The 21,660-nt window shown below is 34.7% G+C and overlaps 1 protein-coding gene across 1 annotated transcript in view; it reads right to left on the reverse strand.

Annotated features, from left to right (window-relative positions):
• LOC100366551 (trafficking protein particle complex subunit 11-like) overlaps nucleotides 1–21,660 on the reverse strand; it is a 44,824-nt gene that overhangs the window by 18,704 nt on the left and 4,460 nt on the right. The window contains exons 2-15 of the mRNA XM_085491334.1: nucleotides 19,147–19,316; nucleotides 18,920–18,990; nucleotides 15,305–15,419; nucleotides 13,590–13,689; nucleotides 13,362–13,435; nucleotides 10,937–11,033; nucleotides 10,108–10,241; nucleotides 9,434–9,575; nucleotides 8,300–8,470; nucleotides 7,715–7,793; nucleotides 5,388–5,442; nucleotides 5,013–5,093; nucleotides 1,083–1,147; nucleotides 850–911 (exon numbers count right to left, since the gene is read on the reverse strand). Coding sequence (XP_085347460.1) covers nucleotides 850–911; nucleotides 1,083–1,147; nucleotides 5,013–5,093; nucleotides 5,388–5,442; nucleotides 7,715–7,793; nucleotides 8,300–8,470; nucleotides 9,434–9,575; nucleotides 10,108–10,241; nucleotides 10,937–11,033; nucleotides 13,362–13,435; nucleotides 13,590–13,689; nucleotides 15,305–15,419; nucleotides 18,920–18,990; nucleotides 19,147–19,316 — 1,416 coding nt within the window. The remainder of the gene's footprint in view (nucleotides 1–849; nucleotides 912–1,082; nucleotides 1,148–5,012; nucleotides 5,094–5,387; nucleotides 5,443–7,714; nucleotides 7,794–8,299; nucleotides 8,471–9,433; nucleotides 9,576–10,107; nucleotides 10,242–10,936; nucleotides 11,034–13,361; nucleotides 13,436–13,589; nucleotides 13,690–15,304; nucleotides 15,420–18,919; nucleotides 18,991–19,146; nucleotides 19,317–21,660) is intronic.

The raw sequence follows: 21,660 nt of genomic DNA on the forward strand, positions 1-21,660 counted from the left end.
TGTCAATCATTTGTGAAAATTTCAAAAGGTCAAAGCGTCTAGGAGCTATTTTTTTTTAAAGTTCTGAAATGTGTATTAAAAAGAAGCTGAGATAATTGCTAATTTGCATAACAATTCACTCAGTAAGAAGTTTGCTAATGCTCATAATTAAAATGGCTGTTACAGTTTCAAATTTAAATGTATTATCGTTTTGTAAAAAGTTAAATACAGTGCATAATATGGAGATCCCGTCATTTCTTTTTTCACCATGTTTTTTTTTTATTATTTATGTACAGCCTTGCTAAATCTTGCTAAGCATTCAAAAGAGATAATGTTTGCACCTGTTATCTATATTTTAAAATCGTTTTTTGAGTATGTTCCACTATTCAGAATTCTACAAAATGTCAACAGTCTATAGCCAAGACTTTTTGGATAATAAAAAGCAAACAAAAAAATGTTCACTCCCAAGTGCCCACGAACCTGCATCTCTACCTTAATTGGGAGGGATTGCTCTATTACAAGCACATCTCTAAGTGCACAAAAACCTAAAATAGCATTCATGGAAAACTATAACTTAGTTTGGCCGTAGCCTCATGTCTGCCATTGAAGTAATTTTATGCACTATTAGTAGAGCAGATATGATATATGGTATACCTGGGTCAATTTATAGGCACTGGTACCTATTTTTAGTCTATTAGTAGCATAATGCATGCACTTATGTAAATGACAGATGAGTCCATGGTCAATCTAAGATAGATTTTTAATGATCCAGTAATGCAACACATGCAATTTTTAGTTAATGTACGCTTTCAAATATGGCAAACACAGTAATTTGATCCGAGATTGTTGCAATAACTGATGATGACTTACCGATATCACTCTGATTAAGTTCATCTGGACATGGGTTTTTTCTTCGCTTGAGATATGAGCAACTGAATTAATTGTGTTAAAGATCAAACATAAATTGAGTTCTTCATTTTGCTGAAATTACAGCCGAGATCTCAGCTATCTGTTATTTATGTTCAGAACTTTTGAACTAAGTTATACTACATGTTGCGTTCAGAGAAGTCAATCGTTAAAGCACATAATGACATAAAGGATACATCTACCAATCAGTTCCAGAGATATCGTAACATAGTGACGAACACTAGCAACAAGATAGGCACATCTGAAAAACAACAATATTTTGCGTTTTAGAAAACAGACACGCAGTATACATTGCACATTATTGGGTAATGTCACATGAACTAGATCAACCAATAACTGAGAAAGTAACAACCACTGGTAAACCACCATATATTGTTATACAAATGAGACAAGGACTGTAACCACCCATAGCATATGTAAGCCATAGCAGCATATGCGAGTACAACTAATAATGTAGGGTGTCATCACAAGGTAGAATATGCCTGCAGTCTTTTAAGTTTAGTGGGTTTATTACAATCATTTAAATTGCTGATATATGCAAACTATTAAAGTTAGCTTTCGTGAGTTGATACCTACATGTAGTTCGATCAGTTTATTAATACTTCCTGGAGATTGGGAGTTGATTAGGAGTTGCACAGTGCAAACACTGTCACAGACAGCCAAAGAGTTGTTGTGTTGACTATATTGACTTCACTGCTAGTGAACAGTAGGTATAATTAGACATTGTAACTAACTAGCAAACTAAACAGTACAGTTCGATCCTGACAATTTTACTGACATGTATGTTGTAATTTGAGAATGCAGAGTGTCATCCAAACTTAATCATGAATATTTTATATTCTCTCTGCAACATCATTGCCATCATTAGGCTACCGTGTTTGACCATATTACAGATGGTATGATGAATAAAGAACGCCTTGTCTAGTGTCTAGTTCTACTGAGTGTGTGTGATATTTGTCACTCTGCATACTGTAAAGCATTAATTATTCACTTTGTTTCAATTAAGTTTGCTATTTTGGATGATAAGTGAAATCCACTTAATTGAATACATGGGAATGTTAGATAACAATAGAACTCAATCGTTCTCTGCCAAATTCATGAACTTAAAACACAGAGAAAAGGTTCAAACATAAAAATAGTGAAATTAAATTAAATTAAGGTACATATATTGAATATATACACAAACACTACACAATATTAAAATCACCACGACTGATGATGCAGGGCCAAAAATAGAAGTTGTACAACCACAGGGAGCCCAGGAACTATAATCAACTGTAATACGCAGTCTCTATGAGCGCGGGGGGGGGGGGGGGTATCGGCTGGTATCTAGTGTAAGAAATAGACAAGGGATGAAGGCTCCAGCCAGCTCACATTTTTTAAACTCGAAAAAACAGACGAAAAAAATAAAAAATAAAATCTAAAAAAAATACCAGGTTGAAGAACATTAGTTGCTCCTTCGAATTTCGCCAAAGCCTTACCTACATTTTACCGATATCTGCAGAATAAATCAAGAAAACTACACAAATTGACTCCATTTAGGAATTCCTAACGGTTAGTCCGAACGCACGACACCTTTGGAGGCGTGGCCTGTTCAGCATTTGTCAACAACCAATCACAAGATTGGTTACGAACCAGTTGAGCAAGACTAACCGAGTCGTGACCTCGATGTGGTTCGTAACCAGTCTTGTGATTGGCTGTTGACAAATGCTGAACAGGCCACGCCTCCAACTGTGCCGTGCGTTCGGGCAAACCGTTAGGAATTCCTAAATGAAGTCAATTTGTGTAGTTTTCTTGATTTATTCTGCAGATATCGGTAAAATGTAGGCAGGGCTTTGGCGAAATTTGAAAAAGCAACTAATATTCTTCAACCTGGTATTTTTTTTATATTTTATTTTTCATTCTTTTCGTCTGTTTTTTCGAGTTTAAAAAATGTGAGCTGGCTGGAGCCTTCATCCCTCGTCTATTTCTTACACTAGAAACCAGCCGATACCCCCCCCCCCCCCCCCCCCCCCCCCCCCCCCCCCCCCCCCGCTCATAGAGACTGTGTATTACAGTTGATTATAGTTCCTGGGCTCCCTGTGGTACAACTTGAAGTTTAAATAATATTGGTCCAGTTTGAAGTTTGAAAAACGGTAGTGGATATGATTAGACAAAAATGGCCTCCTGTAAGCCATACAAATTAATGAGCATATGAATTATGGCATTAACTTTAAGCATGTCTGATAGATGAGATCTGATGTACTGCAAATTTAAAGGGCTTGTCTTGGACATGTAGGTCTCATTGAATCTAAGTAAAGTGATTTTAGAATTTTGGAGCAAATTGTTCAATATTTGCACAAATCACAAAATAACACAACCAATAGTATGAGTATAGTACTCATGTGCAAACTTACAACTGAATCAGGCAATATATCAGTGAGGTAACAGCATGAACATGAATAAAAACAAAATGGCCACCAGTTAGCCATTTCTTTTCAAAACTTGAAAAAAATATGATGTGCACCTGTTACTCAATATGCATGATCAGGATACAAAGTTTGAATGAAATCACATTCTGAGTACCTGTTCCTGACACGTTTGGGTATCTGAATTTAGCAATTTTGGAACCAAAATGGCCACCAATATACTGTGAAATAATTTATTTTCACTGGAATTAATTTTCCCTGAAAAGACATTTTGGGTATTTTGTATGGAATTTATTTTTTACTGATTTTTGGTGAGTTGAATGTAAAATCTAGGAAAAGGGGTAAATTCGCTGGATTTTATTTTTACTGAATCACTCCTTCGGCGAAAATAAATTCAAGGTGAAAATAAAGTATTTTACAGTAAGCAACAATGTACAGGTCTCATACTACTGTACAATTAAATTCCCATAGACAACACTGGTCTCAAATTGCAACTCCCAGTAGACTTCAATGTACAGGGTTCATACTGCAATTACAATCCATATAGACAACTATGTACAGGTCCTATATTATAAATAAACTCCCCATAACCAACAATACTACAATTAACCCCTCTCCCCCATAGACAAAAAATGTACAAGTTTCATACTACAATTAAACTCCCCATAGGTGACAATGTACAGTTTCATACTATAATTAATAAACTCCCATATACAACAATGTACAGGTTTCATACTACAATTAAATTCCCCATAGACAACAATGTACAGTCTCATACTACAATTAATAAACTCCCATATACAACAATGTACAGGTTTCATACTACAATTAAACTCCCCATAGGTGACAATGCACAGTCTCATAATACAATTAAACTCCCCATAGACAACAATGTACAGGTCTCATACTACATTTAAACTCCCCATAGATGACAATGTACAGGTCTAATACTACAATTAAACTCCCCATAAATGACAATGTACAGGTCTAATACTACAATTAAACTCCCCATAGACAACAATGTACAGGTCTCATACTACATTTAAACTCCCCATAGGTGACAATGTACAGTCTCATGCATGTACTACAATTAAACTCCCCATAGACAACAATGTACAGTCTCATACTACAATTAATAAACTCCCATATACAACAATGTACAGGTTTCAAATTATATTTAAACTCCCCACTGACACAACAATTTACAGGTCTAATACTAGAATTAAACTCCACATAGAGGACAATGTAATGATTTCATACTACAATTAAACTCCCTTTAGACAACAATATCAAACTACAATGTACAAACTTAAAAAGCAGGACTATTTCACGCATAGACAAAGTAATATTTGCTTAATTTTTTAAATCAAACAGTGAACAACATCACAGATGTTGAAAATCCTCCCAAAATGATTCAACTACACTAGTACTGGCAATGTTGGACTCCAAATGCACAAGTCTACCATTTTAAAAACAAGCTGGATTCTGCTAAAATTCTACTCACAAATCTAAAGCTAGCTTATTCTAGTATTACATGCCATCCTGTGCAAAAAGATGTTTTCAAAATAGAGGGCCATCACATTCAGGCTTACATGACCCAACATGTTGAACCCAATTCTAATCATGATGGGGAATGTTACCTCTTATAATAATAAAGTCATACGAATGAAAAACACACACACATGTAGCAAACATTACCTTAAGGACATATTTAGTATAGATGTGAGTAATGCACACCATCTTTCAACACGATAATCCCATGTTACTCTATCCAATAATCTGCAATCAAAAACAAATTCATCTGTCACATTGTTATTTATTTATTTACTTTATTCTGCATGCAGCCATGATAATACAATCTTATCCAATATACCGACGTCACTGTCTTCAGTAGAGCATAATCTATTGTGAAAATATTGTGAATGCTATAAAGCTACTGCCAGTAGGAAAATCTATTCCAACAACATCAATATAATTATTATCAAAATAATATTTGGATAAGGAATTTAAGGATAATGCTCAATATATAAGGCAGCTGTTACCGTGGTAGTTTTTGTACCAATACTGACTTACGTTAATGCTTTGTTATAATCCTTGGCATGATAATACTCTTCTCCCATTTGAACCACTGTAAACAAAGTATAATACAATGTATAGTGCACAGAGGTTAACAAAACAAAGATGAAACATGTATAACGCCCTCAAACTGATACTATGAAGAATCTTTCTTTCTTTTTTTATTTGAGATGCAGGGATTTGTTCATTTAAAATGAATAATAATTCTTGCACCAAATTCTCAAAAAAATTATTAAATGTATGCTAATAATTCAAAATTTTAATCCATTAATTCACACTCTAACATTTAAATGCATAAAAAATAAAGAAAATAATTATCAAGCAATTTGTTTTTAAAACAAGCATTGACAATGCTCAGGCCTTTGTTCTCTATATACTGCCAAATTCACTACTAGCAGCAATCCAGTAGTGTGGGTGTACAATTGACTAAATAGTGCTGTGATGCAATCAGTCATTGCTGGCTATGAACTGTAATGGGCTGAGCATATTTGATTGAATCACTAAAATGCAATGTGCAACCAAAATATAGTATGTAGAATTATTGTTTGTTTGAACGAAATCATGCAAGCCATCTCAGAAAACAGTTTTTTGGATTTTAGACAAAATGACTGTCAATCAAAATTTGATCAAGTCACATGATATAACACAATCTATGGTATCAATATTAGTGACAAATCGGTAGTGACATGAATTAGGGTATATGATGTGCACCTGTAACTCAATATGTATTTCAGGTTTTTAGACAAAATGGCTGTAAATTCTAAACACAAAATAACACAACCTACAGTATTACCTAAGAATGTAGTACTTGTATGCAAACTTTTAACTGAATATACCGGATTCTGCCGTAAATTCGCTCTGTGCCGTTAAACTGCAGTTTGGATTTAAAAAAAAATAAAATGGGACCCTTTTTGAAGGTGTTTTTGTAATCTTTCCTGATGCCTAAAAGTTTCACCATAGTTATTGATGCCTATTCAAGAATATGGTGTTTATTGTGACTAGCATGAATGGGTTAAGCTTCATTTCGAAAATGAGCTGTTATCACTGTAAACAATGTTAATTCATTCTTCAAATGCTCAGTTTATCTTTTGCAAACAACTACATGTAATTTTTTTATTTAAAAACAAATCATGATGCTTTCCCATCAAAATCCAAGCCAAAAGATCGTACAACAACATCTGCAAATCTCTTCCATGCTGCGTTCAATAACATTAACATATTTAAACAAGCTATGGTAATTTGAACATGTTGGCATCATTCATCATTTTGATTGGTAAATTAGCAATTTGACCTGTCAGGTCAAAGAACACCGTCTCAGGTCAAAACATGGCAGATAGTCATTTCTACAGCATCGAGCGTATAAAAAAATGAGACTGGAATCATTCGCTTACGATGAAAGTTTATTTTTTGCCTGTTATTATAGGTAATAGTCAACAATTGTGAAACGCAGCATGACCAGATTGCGCTACCGCGATCATTTGCTACTAAGCAATGCAGTTGTGTTTAGAATACACATGTATACTGTCGTTACTAATAAAATGAAAAAAAAAATTGTATTTGGAGCACAAGGTTCGTTAGTGTGATTTTTTGAAGAAAGATGCACTGGGTGACATCGTAATGAAATTTTAGGCGATCTGTTTTAATCCAGCAAAGAAAAATGTATAAAATTTTAGATTAGCTTCTGCAATAGTTTCTTTCGTTTTGGGTGGTCCAATCGCCTGCATTGAAAGTCGGCATAGGTGGATTTTTCAATGAAAATATAAGTTCCCCAAGATTTTTCTGATGGGTGAATTTACGACAGAATCTGTTATTAGTGAGGAATCATCATGGCTATGTATAAAAACATAATGGCCACCAGTCGGCCATTTTGGTTCACATCTTAAAGAAAATAAGAGGTGCACCTATAACCCAATATGTATGATCATAATACAATGTTGGTCTGTTAAGCTCTGAGAAACGATCCAGGACAAGTTCAAATGGCAATGAAACAGGAAATAAAAACATGCAAAACTTGACATGTTTGATAAATTATTTTAGAAATTACATTCACCATCATTTGCCAAGTACATCTCTGGTGATCAGAGACAATTTTTACATAAATTTAACTACAGGCATATTTTAAAGCAGTCAATGTGGATGGAATAAGAAAGCATCTCCTTCAGCTTGAATGACTTCGGTGCCATATTGTTGGAAGTTGATGTGGTAGCAATGAATTTTCAACTTCTTTGATTAGTCAAGCCCTGTCAGTTGAATATTCTGGGTTGGTATTCCATAAATTTATCAATGTTTTAGTACAAGATTGCTACTGAAACTGATGTACTTACTTAGATATCTCTTCATTCTTGCTGACTTGTATTTTTTGAATTGGGCAACAGCACTACTGAGGAGAGGAATGATGATCCACTGTAACAAACAAACAAACAAACAAACAATGATTCAAGAGTTAAGTAACTGTGTACAACAGAAGCAGTGAGAGAATGGGCCATGGTGAAGATCAATCTTTTTCACCATTTTGTAAAGCCTATTTAAAGTTAAAGCGCTATATTTTTATCGAAATGTTTTTTTTTTTTATAACGTTTGGTTAAAATGTAAAAAAATAACCTATACCTCTTCCCTCCTCATTTTAGACAAATGTAGAAATTGTTGCTGAAAAAAATTGTCTCTTTGCTAATAAAACAGGATGCATCCTCATCAAAATGTAATCTTGGTATACAGGGGCTATAATACACATAATTGTGTACAAAGGGTATTTATTTATAATATGGCTGAAAAGGTAATTTACTGGTAAATTACCCAGCCTACTGCAAGTCTCAATCATCTATTGAATACTGCCCTCTAGTGGCAATGAATACAAAACATTGAATCATATGTTAGTAGATATAAAAGCAATAAATGAGAGTGAATCTTACCGAATGATCAACTTGTAACTCTTTATACTGTAAAGCTTGAATTCCATCTTTCTCCTTAGCAGGGTCAGGAGGGTCAATGCTTTGGTGACCTTGTCGCCATGGACGCTGACCATAATACTCTAGCTTGTCAGCATCTTCTAATGGATTCGGGTCAGGCATAACTGTTGCTGACTGTGAAATGAAACACAGGGTGTGTCAAGTAGATCATGTGTCAAACACAGCAGCACATAGCATTGTGAAATAGACGTAAAACACAGCACATAACATTGTCCAAAATGTCCAAACGGAAAACATGAAGTGTTAGAACAATTTGAAGATTTACCATACTCGTCAAACGGTTAACCATGCTAAGTGCTCCCCTCCCCCACTCTTGGGGCATTTCTATTTTCAGGTTTATGTTCTGCTAAATGCCAACTCCTTCCTAAATGCTCCAAATTTGAATGTCTAGTCATAAAACCTGGTCTTTGAGCATTGTTTGATTTTTCCGAATATTGGTACCGATAATCAAATTTAAACAACAAAGCTAATGATGAATCTCTTAAATGTTTTCCCTTATTCTCTAATAATTTTACACTGTAAATTCTGGTATGTGAATAATATTGTAATAAAACATGCATATTTTTTGTGTTCATTTCTGTTTTGACATTGTAAAAATGTTGTGCAAATCAATGGCAATGCAGCTCATTTCGCAATTTTAATTCTACCAAAAAAGATGTACTATTTCCTCTAATCTGACACATGGTGAACGAAAATTGTCTTTTAACCAATTTTTTAGTGGGGTGTTCGACTAAGCATCCGCACCCCCCCCCCTCCCCGCTAAAAAAGCATGATTTTGTAAGTTGAGTACACTATCCTACATTCTAAATGTTGGAGTAAATGATATATAATGTCCCCTATTGGTATGCTCTGTTACCGGTAGAAGCAAATGTGCTTTACGTAGTGTATAAAACACATTCAACGATCTAGCATACAATAAATGCAATTTTTGTTTTTTTGTGCACTTCTAATAGAGCAAATATAGTAGTCATTTTCATATAGGCATGTGTTGGCATGACAACTGCAATGCTTGGTAAATTAGTTTTGCCAAATTAGCCCAAAATCTTCAAACGTTCCTGGAAATAACAAGAAACTTACATGACAGAGTCCTCTACATAGGTGTTTTCTGTTGACAGCATGGTAAGCTGCTTGCTGATAATAAAAACCAGGATGCTGAGTCTGTATTGCATTTAAACCAGCTCTAATGGCCTCATCAAATAAATCACCAAAAATCTGAAATCTGCAAAATGAATAAACTTAGGGTACTTTATCAAATTAAATGTGCTATCCTGGCATCAACTGGGCAAATACTGTAAACCAAGCAAGGCAAAATTTTGCAAAAATCACCAACACTTTTTGTCATGAATAAATCTTGCCTACTGGCTTTGGGTAGGGTATGGGTGATAGCAACCTCAAGACCTCAAGTGGGAGTTGAAATCAGAAAATATTGATCAAATTGTCCAATGTAACAATCACCATGCTCCTATTGACGAATAGAGGGCGCTACACAGAGAATTTGTATAATTTATGTCATTGAAAATTAAATTATTAAATGCAAAGCTAAAATTATTTTCACATGCATCAACTTCCAGATTATTTTGTATATCATAGCATCCATCATTTGAATAAAAAGACGAGATAAAAAAATTCTTGTTTATATATAATATGCCAATAAAACACTCAAAGGCAATGTCTGAAAACAAACAAAATAATTTTAAGAACATGCACTTGAGGGCAGTATTACAGTTGCAGTGTAAATACTTGTGACTTACTGTTTGCACATCCAGGCGGAATGTTCAAATGCTAATTCAGAACATCCAGTTTTATTTTTATAGAAGTCCACATGTTTTCGAAACTGAGATATGGCATCCAATGGAGCATTGTGGTGAAATGACAATTTACAAATCTGTAACAAACAAGACAAAAGCAAAATCGTTTATTATTTTTTCAATGGAAGAACAAATCTGAAAATATGACTAATGTACTGGTAAAATACTGGTTAGACCAGGGTTAAGTGCATCAGAATCTTCTGTAATAGTATTATATGCAGACGACATGTGACAGGAAGGAAACTATCATTCTCTTATTATTTTTCATTCACAATTTTATAGTTTTTTCCTGGCTGTATTGAATTGGCATTACTCCTTAGGAAAATTGCATTTTATCAATTTCTTTTATCATATTACAATAAGACCAGTAGAGTATAACCACAGTGAAATACTGCACAGAAACACACAGATATTATCACTTTAAATGTATAACATTATAGTGTAAATATTTTTTCATAGTTCATACACTATACATACAAAATACTGTTGAATTTACATAACTAGAAATGTTTGCTATTCCTTGATTTTAAAGCATTTACAAAAACAAATTTTCACTATAAATCCCTGACTTAAGGACACCAGTGTTTTCTTGCCTTGTGAAGTAAAGAAAATGTGTCCTCTTGTGAAATTAGTGATTTACATATTATAATTATAATAAAATATTTTTCTGTGTTCATGGCACTTTTTATTTCTGATAATGACATGGTGCATATATTGAACTAATAAAATGAAGATTCATTGCTGACCAATCACAATGGTGTCTAAAATTTACCTTGTAGTTGATGAAACCCGATATTGACTTGATTTCCAGCATGTTAGTGTCATGTGCTCGTAGTTCACTTACATAGGCATAGGCTACCTTGTACTGTCTGAATAAACAATACAAGAAACAATTACATCACAAAACAGAATATATGAATGGCAGAGTCATTCATTATGTTTTTTTCAACTCTATAATGTTTATTATTACATATGTACTGCAGTTTATTTTGATTCGTCCCTGAAATCAAAATTGGTATTTCCACACCTCATATGCAAATGAGGTCTGAGACCAAGCAAAGTAGTCCCTTCAGGAGTACCGTTTTTCAAAACATGGCAGAAATAAACAATATTAAGAAGTACGATATTTTTCTCTTGGGGTACATGAATAAACTTGCCGAGTGAAATGAAATTTGAACAACAGTAATGGTACCTTTAGCCAGCCACTTATTTTGACAAAAACTAATTTGCATATCACCCATGCAATAATGTTTTCGGTATTTTCACGGTCAATATGCAAATGAACATGGTATTTCCATCGGCTACCGAACTATTTTTATTTTGTGAACACATTTTCGTCTGCTATTTTTGTCCGGTTCATATCGTCAGGCAACATTTTTGGCATGTCAGGTGTACATCACATAGAATACTACGATTAGGAGAACTTAATGTATGTTGACCACCTGGAAACTGAGTTTTATAAACCTTGAAGGGCTCTCGGAAGATCCACCAGCAGTGAAATCAGCGATTACTATGCAGCCGCAACTATCAACATCGAGATACCAGGTTTCTGCTGGCGACGTTGCGGTGTTACTCAGTTCCAAATAAAAATTACAAACACCGAAAGAGCAACATTTTAACCAGTTACCAAGACTCAGTCAATCCACGACCAGCAAGCAACATCACACACAAAGTTGCAGCGTGCAGCTAAGCCACAACCGCTGTCAACGAAAGTCATCCCGTCAGTGGAGTACCGCAGTTGCACGGCATGTTTGCCAATGCACAATTCTGTGGCGGAACTTTTAACTTCAACATAAACTGTGTATCATAGTCGTCCAGTTCAGTTTTGATTCTGTCGTGGTCCCAACTAAACGTCCACGAGTTATTTATTCGGACAGTGACTCAGATTAGACGTCTGATTATTTTAATTTCAAACAAACAGTGACACTCGTTTTCCGAGCGCGTTCTACACTGACACGCGCTGCTAGGGCGTAACACTATATTGGAACATATTAATGGGCAATGGGGTTCTCCGACCTAAATTCCATCCCGGTTTGTTGCACGTTATTTCTTTAATATAAAATAATCAAATATGGATGCGGTGTATTCTGCTGTACTTTCACTCGCTTCGCTCATGAAAGTACGGCCGCAGGATACACCGCATCACTCGTGAAAATAACTTCCATACGCAACAAAAGCCACGGGCAGGGTGTGGGGTTCTGTCATATTATTAATCTAGTAGATACTATGAAGGTATCATGAAAGCATGATAACCTTAGTATTGTACATCTTTGTTCTGCTTGTAGTAATAATTTAATGAGAAAGTCTGAAATGGCAACAAGAAACCTTTTGTGTTGTGTAAAAGTTTGCTATATTCTGTGACACTAAAGCACTTCTCTGTGCAATGTATGTAAACAAAGGAAAGTATTCAAAGTTATATAGTATGACATGTCAAGGTTGGTGATGTAGTTTACTCAGAATAAGAGAAACTAGCGTGGATATGTTTTGTAACAAATACAGATACAGTTTTTTATATAATGGTAATTTGTTTTCAGTTCTAGATGTATAATATTACTTGATAACCCTCTGAGTGCCAAAGTCAACTTTCATCACACTTCACAAATTTTAAACTCACATAAATTTTTATTTAATTTTTCCAAGATTTTAATCAAGACATATAGCCAATAAGAAATTATGTCCATTTGTTTCAAAATTATCCCACAAAATTTGAAAAAAAAATTATCCCCCAAAAATATGGTGGTCAGAAGGTTATTCCGGGTAGTATAGTCTCAATAATTTTAGGAAAGAGTTCAGACAAACCAATATCGGATAGAATAACATTTTAATAGGCTAGTATGGACATAATAAATTTATTCTGTAAAATACTTTAATTTAGCTGGAAATAATTTTTGGTGGAAAGACTTTTGGGGGTTTTGTATGGACAGGCATTTTGTTTTGTTTTTATTTTCACTGATTTTTGATAATTTTTAAATGTAGAATATAGGATAAAAGGTACTAGAATATTCGCTGCATTTTATTTTATATTCACTGTATCATACCTTCAGCGAAAATAAGGAAAATTAAGTCCAAGTGAGAATAAAGTATTTTACAGTACTACATTTTGGCATGCCCATTGTTCTAGGTGTAGAAGTATTGCTCATGTTTTATAAAGATATTCGTTACAATTAAGTTACAGTTATGTCATACATTGCACTTACTTCAAGGCTGTATTTGTGTCTTGTTTCAGTTCATTAAAGAATGCAATCTTGAAAGCATGTCTCACAAAAAGAAGCTAAGAGAAAAAAAAATATAAATAGAACAAAATTTCACTGATCATTGAATAAGGTTCACTACAATAAGGACTGATCAGTGTGAATTCATAACAATTAATATTAAGGTGTCAAATAATTATGAAACACAGAATATGTAATTAATTAATAGTTTACCTGATGTGTGGTCTTATTGAGGAACTCTTTATGTGCTTTGACTTTCCTGGCTTCCATATGGTAATAACCTTGTGCCAATTCATAAAAGGCATTCTCAAGTCTGAACATAAATAATGCAAGTTATTTTCAGCTTTCTTCCCACAAATAACGCTCAAACATGGTGACTACTTTACATATGAAAGTGATGTAAATTGTTCTTAGTTGCCTTGTCAATTTATTCTTTTGCTTCCAAGAAATCCAAGCAGGAAAATACTTGAAAGAATATGGTGTTTTTTCAGTGAAGTCATTTACTTTAAAGGCATCAGCTTTGTGGCCACTATTAGTGGTGTTCTCACTGGACGAAATAAGCGGTTCTCACAATGCCTTTTATTTGAGAACGTTGTTAAAATGTGTGTGTGAACAGAATACGCCGTTGTGGCGTCGTAAAAGGGGTGGACCAGATTCTAAACGCCGTTGTCACACTAGCTCTTGCACAGCGCAATATGCCGTGTGGACACAATACGACGGCCAAATGCCCTCTATCACTGACTTATTTATGCTTGTCATTACACAAGATGGTGTCAGATGTTACAGGTCGAATGACGAAATGGTCAGACGAAGAAACAAGATTACTGATATCTGCATGGAGAGAATTGAATATTCAAAGAATGATGGACGGAACGTCTAGGAATGCTAGAGTATACGCTGTGATTGCAGAAAAAGCGGCTGAAAAGGGGTTGGACAGGACGTCATTACAATGTCAACAGAAGATCAGAACTTTACGTATAAAGTACAGAGAAGTGACTGAGCACATCAACAGAAGCGGTAGAGATTAGAAAACTATGCCATTTTGGGATGAACTACAAAAAATATTAGGTGGAAGGCTAGCATTCAATTCGCAAACACAGGTGTTTTTACTAAGTGAGAACGCAAGAAGACAATTCAGCAGATTATCTAATATTTGCACACAAAAAAACAGTGTTAACACAGGCGTTTTCTAGACGTGTGAGAACGTACATTTTGTAGCTATAATCTAGTGTTGTAGGAAGGGCGTCTGTAAACTAAAATCAACAAAGATGCTACCACCCTGTATTTTGGGATAATAAACAATGATAATCGTACATAAATGCGTGTCTAAACCACTGCTGCAGGGGTATTAAAGGAAAGGTGGCTTTCAGTCTGAAAATCATATCTATGAAATCCCAGAGATTACAGAGATTAATAGGATGAATGCCCTTAATGCAATATTGACCTTGTTATTCCATCTGACAGCTTATTTGAAAGTATAATCTCAATATAAGTCTTGAAGTGAAATGTTCACTGCTACAAGAATACTGTAAAATACTTTATTTTCGCTGGAATTAATTTTCACCGAAAAGGCTTTTTGGGCGTTGTGTATGGAATTTATTTTCACTAATTTTTGATGAGTTTAATGTGAAATATAAAAAAAAAGTATATTTGCTGAATTTTATTTTCACAGAATCATCCCTTCAGCGAAAATGGCGAAAATAAATTCCAAGCGAAAATAAAGTATTCTACAGTATGTTATTTTGTCCATGACTCACAGTTTCATAAGGTGATCTTTTGGTTGTGTAATAAAGTTATCATTGTTATTATTATTATTTAAGCATGGTACAACAATTATTTCCTCTGTTCCATTTAAGAGAGTTTTTTTGCCACGACTTCCCCTATTGTGTGTAACTTTTAGTGAACTCTGAAAACAGCAATCAACTTACCTAATGGTATAGCCAAATAAATGATCACTGTGCGGCAATACAAACAACGACTTGGCTGATAGGTCACATGCACTGCATAAAGCTGCAGCTCTTTCTGCTGCCACCATGTCTTCACCTGCACATAACATTACCACAGAGATTATGGATTCTCATTTGAAATTTGGGGTGGATGGAGTGAATTTGTTTTGCTGCAAATATTATATTTACATATGCTTGCTGACAAATTTGTTATTAACTTTTTTCGTAAATCTTTCCAATAATGAAAATTTATCCTTTTTCCTTTTACCCATCAAAATTTGTTTTCCCAAATACTCCAGCTCACCCCTTTTTTTCAACTGTTAAATTTCTTACTAAAATTCACTACTAGTAGACAGTTCATAGCATAGAGTAACATGAAAAAAGGACAATGAATGAGCTATCTACATGTAAACAAGGTTGATAATGATATTGAAATTAAAAGCATGATTAAAAAAATAAGTCATTGTTAATGATATACCGGTAGTCTATAGAGCTATGGCAAGAATCAACTCTCAATATCTTTGCTGGATTACTAGGTGAAAAAAAGTTATAATCTTACAAGATATTTTTTTGATATTGTGAATTCCTGACTCCCATTGCTGGGTAGATTACACATACACAAATAGAATTACTCTGTGTCTGACAGTAATTTGGGTATCAGATATTTAAAAAAAATAGCTTAATGGAAAATTTCTTGTTCCAAAATTAACCGATGAAATTATATAATTGATTGATTGATATAGTTCTGCTGTAAATAGCATTTTTTTTACCAAAAATATTCACTTAAATTAGAAAATTAAATTTATCGTCACAAAATTAACTTTTTATAGGGAATTTTGTTTATGTAACTGTGTTTTTACCTTTGATAAATAAAATCCTATTACTAACCATGTTTTTTATTACAATATTGCAACTTCAATAATTAGTTTCAAACCTTGAAGTCAGGGTGCAGTTTGTAATACGGGCATATGGTAAATAAGAAATATGGATGCTCAGGTGTTTTATCATGATTTTTTGGTGTTTATGCAACTTATGCAACATGCAACTTCACAGAATATTCCACACAAGCAATACATGATTACAAACATAAAAAACACAGAATAATAATATGATATATGACATATCTCTTTTTGGAGGATGTGGAGGCCCTGAAAAGGGCCGTTTGGTTTGTGTGTTTAGTCATTAAGACCATGGAATGTATGCATCTAGCGACTAAAACACGGTGAGAAACAGGTTCTCGATCTGCGGGACATCATTACGGCATATGTTCATTCGTCATCATTGTCATCATTGTCACTGTCAAATATATCAGCAATTTCATTGCCAATGCAATTTCATTGCCAATAGCATTCGAAACAATGTCTTCGTCATCAGTCTCCAGGTCATCATAAATAAGGTCGTCTTGAGTTCCATCCAAGTTGTTGGAGATGCCTGGTTCCAAAAATGATCACCGACAAACCTTTCCAGGATTTGTCAACCCAGTCCCGATCAAATTTTTACTGGAGGGTGAACTCCTCCTTCCTTACCCTCCTTCACCCACAAATCGTGCATTGCTGTCTTCACTGGCTTATTCACGCCAACGTCAAGAGGTTGCAGAATTGCGGTTAATCCTCCTGGAATCACCGCAATGTCTATGTTTTTCTCGGCTAGTGCGGCCTTCACTTTGGCTGTCAAATGAACAGAACACGAGTCCCGAACTAATAGCCGTCAACTATCATCATCTTGGCGCGGAAAAGTCATGCAAATATAGTCAAGGCAACCTAAAAAAATCATGTCATGAATTGCCGATAAAATCTAAGTAAGTATACAATTACATAGCTATTCTAATTAATATTCATAGTTGGTTCCAAGTCGCTCCATGACTCCACGAGACAAACATTGAGAAAACACTTGGAGTGTGGCTAGCATAAAATAGAACGCAGTCATTGCCCGCAAAACACGAGATGAAATAAATTTAGCGTTTTCTTGAAATGACTATTTACCTGGTTCATCAATGTAACCTTTAAGATGTACTTGAACTTGCACACTCGACTTAGATAAACACAACTGGTCATGCTTTCCTTTGAAAATGAGTACTGGCTGTACCACTTGACGTTGTAACTGCTAACCGGTTACACCATTCCCATTTTGCCATTGATTTTCAAACCACTGCATGAGGCCATTGTCGTGCTCGATGTCAGCAACTGAGCGGCCTCTCCCAGCGAGGTGTTTTGATGATTTAGAACGGATGGCAAGTTTGTCTTTCTGCTTGACCCTGTCTCGAACTTGTCTTTCATTCAGACCATAATGGTCGGTCGTTTCCCTTTTATTTCCCCACTCGATGGCAGTAGAAAAAACTTTCAACTTGAAAGAAACATCATAGGCTGCATGGCTAAAGATGAATGTGAAATATTTTCTTTTGGCATATTCATAAATAAACAGCCAGACGATAGCGATGTACTCAGGTTGAAACAGTGACTTTTCCATGGAAAATAATAGGTATTTAATGAGATTTTTGCATAGCATTTTCCCTAATAATAATGGAAAATTACTTGGTAGACTTCCTAATCCAACTGGAATGGGTAGCCAGAGTACGATGAATGAGAGCGATACACACTCCATTGTTTTGTAAAGGCACGAGATACTACGATGAGTTGTGTACATATCGCAGTAGACTTTCTGATTCAGCTGGTCATCTCACCAGACAGTGGAGTGAATGATTGCAATACACACCCTATTGTTGTGATATTTTAGGATTAAAGTATGCACGACTACCTGTAGATCATCAAAGTCTGTCTCTGTTGCGATGAATATGATACAAATGTTATTACTTTGTACACATGGAGACTACATTGTTGCATTTTAGGTGTGTGAATTGAAGCTTTTCGATTATCTCCCTTATTATTCAACATGACTTGAATCTTAGGTGACCCACCAGTAAAAAATTACATTTAAAATTTACACTGGAAATTGATCTAGTTTCAGTATTTGTGTTGGCTGTCTGCTCCAGGTTCCAGTGATCAGGCGCTTGCACATGCTTTAAATACCTTATATCATTCTGTATTTCATGTTTGTAATTTTTTTAATCCCCAAAATGGCAAGTGTACAATATTTGACCTAGACTTACCATTACCATTTTGAATCCTATTTTCTCATACAAAATAATACATGTAACAAAATCAGTACACTCAAACACACAAATAAAAAAATCATCTAAAATAATTCTTGATTCTAAAATAATTTTGATTTACACATTTTCATGCAGCCCTTTAGACCTAATATTTTCATGAGTTTAGAGACTAAATTAAATATGATAGTCAATGACACTGTTGTGTTGTTTCATAAAGGGTAAAATTGCAAAGTTTAATGATATATATAATTTTGTGGGGTCTTCTTTGTAAGCAAAATTTTAGAGCAAATTTTTTCCCACTACCCCAAAGACAGGGTGCGGTTTTTAATCAGTACATTTGCTTCTTTTTAATTTGCTCATGCTCAATTGCTACATTTTGGTCAATATCATGGGTGCGGTTTCTAATTGGGCTTAGGTTAGTTATTGGATTTTAACAGTATTAAATAATAATGATGAGACATTATCTTCTTATGGAATAGCAAACTCACCTGGTGGCAGTGGAGAATTTTTCTGAATCAAGACAACTGCTACTTTAGTTCCTCTCCCCTGTAAACTGTGTCTGTGAGATAAATACTCAGTGAAAAAAAATAGTGACAAATGTGCATAAAATGTGAGGAGTCTGAAAATATTTGTTGTTGTTACCCATAATACTATATTAGAATTTGATTCAAGTTGTAATCATCGCCATTGTCTATCTCCTAATCTGAATGCTTACCTGACTACTTCCACTCTGGAAGCACATTCCATTTGTTTCTCTTTCCACTGTGTCTCATCCCAGTCTAAATCAAAGAAGACAACCACCACAGCGGGTATCAAGTTCAAGTGTTTGTTCATCCATCCAGTTTTGGTGATCCCTTTAGGGATGTACCACTCATATGAGCTTCTCTGCAAAAAAAGAAGATTTATAGGAAATATTTTTAATATCAATATGAATGCTATTACACAATTCAGTGAAATGTACCCGGTATGTTATGAATGGTAATCCAATAAAAATGAGATGTACATTTTGTATATGTTAATTTTATGAAAGGAAAAAATTTATTTCAACATTCAAATGAATAATGAAATCATTTTTTTTTGTCATCAAAGAAAGTTTGCTTTTATTCTAATTTTTTGGAAATATTATATATACAGTCAAACCTGTCTATAAAGGATAGTCAGTGGACTGAGCCAAACTGTCCTTTATAGACAGGTGGTCTTTATATGAAAGTGGCCTAATTTATTCATTCAATCATGAATCTTAATTAGGGCGGATATTTTAAGGGAGATCATAAGCAAAACATAAAAACAAATCTACACATTGTACAATGAATAGATCTTTTTTAATAAAAGTCACTCATTTCCATCTGGATAATTACACAGTTTTACTTTTTTACTACAAATTATATCATGTAAATTCACTGAAACCAAGTCGTTCTGCCCTAGGATTCATTGGTGTATTTAATGCAGAAGAACGATTGTCAACGATCGGCCGCATTGGCGTTTCAGTTCTGACTTTCACACTCTCGCCATGCAGTCTTATTCCCCGGTCTCTTGCACATATTCCATCACAGGCAGTAATCAGTCCCATCCTTAGTATTGTCGATTGTACACTGTGACAAAATGCACAGGCAAACTTGCCCTTTTTGAAAAAACCAAACAAACAAGCATTAAAAATGAAGAAGCATTGGTAATGAACAAAATTTACCAAACTCATAACGATTGCTCCAACTCTTGATGTTGAATCAGAAACCGGAAATGAAACACAATGATCGGAACTATGATCAACAGTATGCACTCCCTATGGAGGGGGGGGGTTATCTAGTGCAAGAAATAGACAAGGGATGAAGGCTCCGGCGAGCTCCCATTTTTTTTAAACTGGAAAAAACAGACGAACAGAACGAAAAATAAAATCTATAAAAAATACCAGATTGAAGAATATTAGTTGCTCTTTCAAATTTCGCCAAAGCCTTACCTATATTTTACATATATCTGCAGAATAAATCAAGAAAACTATACAAATTGACCTCATTTGCGAATACTTAACATTTGCCCGAATGCACGGCAAAATTGGAGGCAAAGAACCAATCACAAGACTGGTTACGAACCAGTTGAGCAAGGCTAACCTCGATGTGGTTCGTAACCAGTCTTATGATTGGTTGTTGACAAATGCTGAACAGGCCACGCCTCCAAACTCCAGACGTTACATTCAGATGATATTCAACTTTTTTTTTTTAACTTTTTCTCAACTTCACAAACCAAGTTGCGATGATCACCCCTGTCTATTAGCCCTAAAGATTGCGTACTCGGTAATCTGAACGTAACATATGGCCACTTTCCTGTTAGCGATTCGCAAGTAGCTATTGTCTTTTTGATGAGACCGTCTGATGGAAATGTTGGTGGTCGTTATACAAAGGTTAAAGTGTGAATAGATCTACAATAGGGTGTTCGCTGGTCGCGTTGGACAGGTGGTCGCTATATCCAGTGTCTTTTTTAACGTGTAAATTGCAAAGGTGTACTAAGGTGGTCGCCATGAGCAGGTGGCCGCTCTGCACAGGTGGTCGTTAACACAGGTTTGACTGTACATTGTATCTAAAAATATTGTGATACAGTGAAATCTGATAAAACAAATGACATTTCTCCATTGGCTTGCCTAATAAAAGTTTTCTGCAAACCAAACACATATTGCAATGCTGTATTGTGGGAAACTATTTTCCCAGCCAAAGTGATGAAGATTGTGACTGAAGTTTGTGTGTAACAGGAAGATGTTTACTTGCAATTATGGACGATATCGTTGCTGGATTTGTCAATCAGTATCTCACAGTAGTTACAATAGAGCTTTGAATCTTAAAACTTCATTCACACTGTAATTGGTGAATTTATAAACACTGTCCCCATTGTTATAAGTTTTGCCACATTGTAGATTAACAGTAAACTTGGTGTTCCAAAATATACATTACATACCAGTAGGTGATCAACGTTTTATTAAGACTTCGAGAAACATATTCATAATAATCAAAATATTCATTTAAAGTTAAATTCATGTTCTATTCTGAAGCAAGAATTGTCCTGTAAATATTTCACAAAGAGGCTCAACCGAGACAAATTTCAAGACTGACTGTGAAGTGACATTTGTTAAAAATGTTCCAAAATTTTGTAACGCTTTTCTTTCATGACTATCCCTGCCACCCATCATATAATTAATTATAAAAGGTAATTAAAATAGGAAATAAATATTTTTGTCAATGTC

This window comes from Saccoglossus kowalevskii, chromosome 16 (assembly GCF_978046115.1).
Source record: "Saccoglossus kowalevskii chromosome 16, keSacKowa6.1, whole genome shotgun sequence".
Lineage (NCBI taxonomy): Eukaryota > Metazoa > Hemichordata > Enteropneusta > Harrimaniidae > Saccoglossus > Saccoglossus kowalevskii.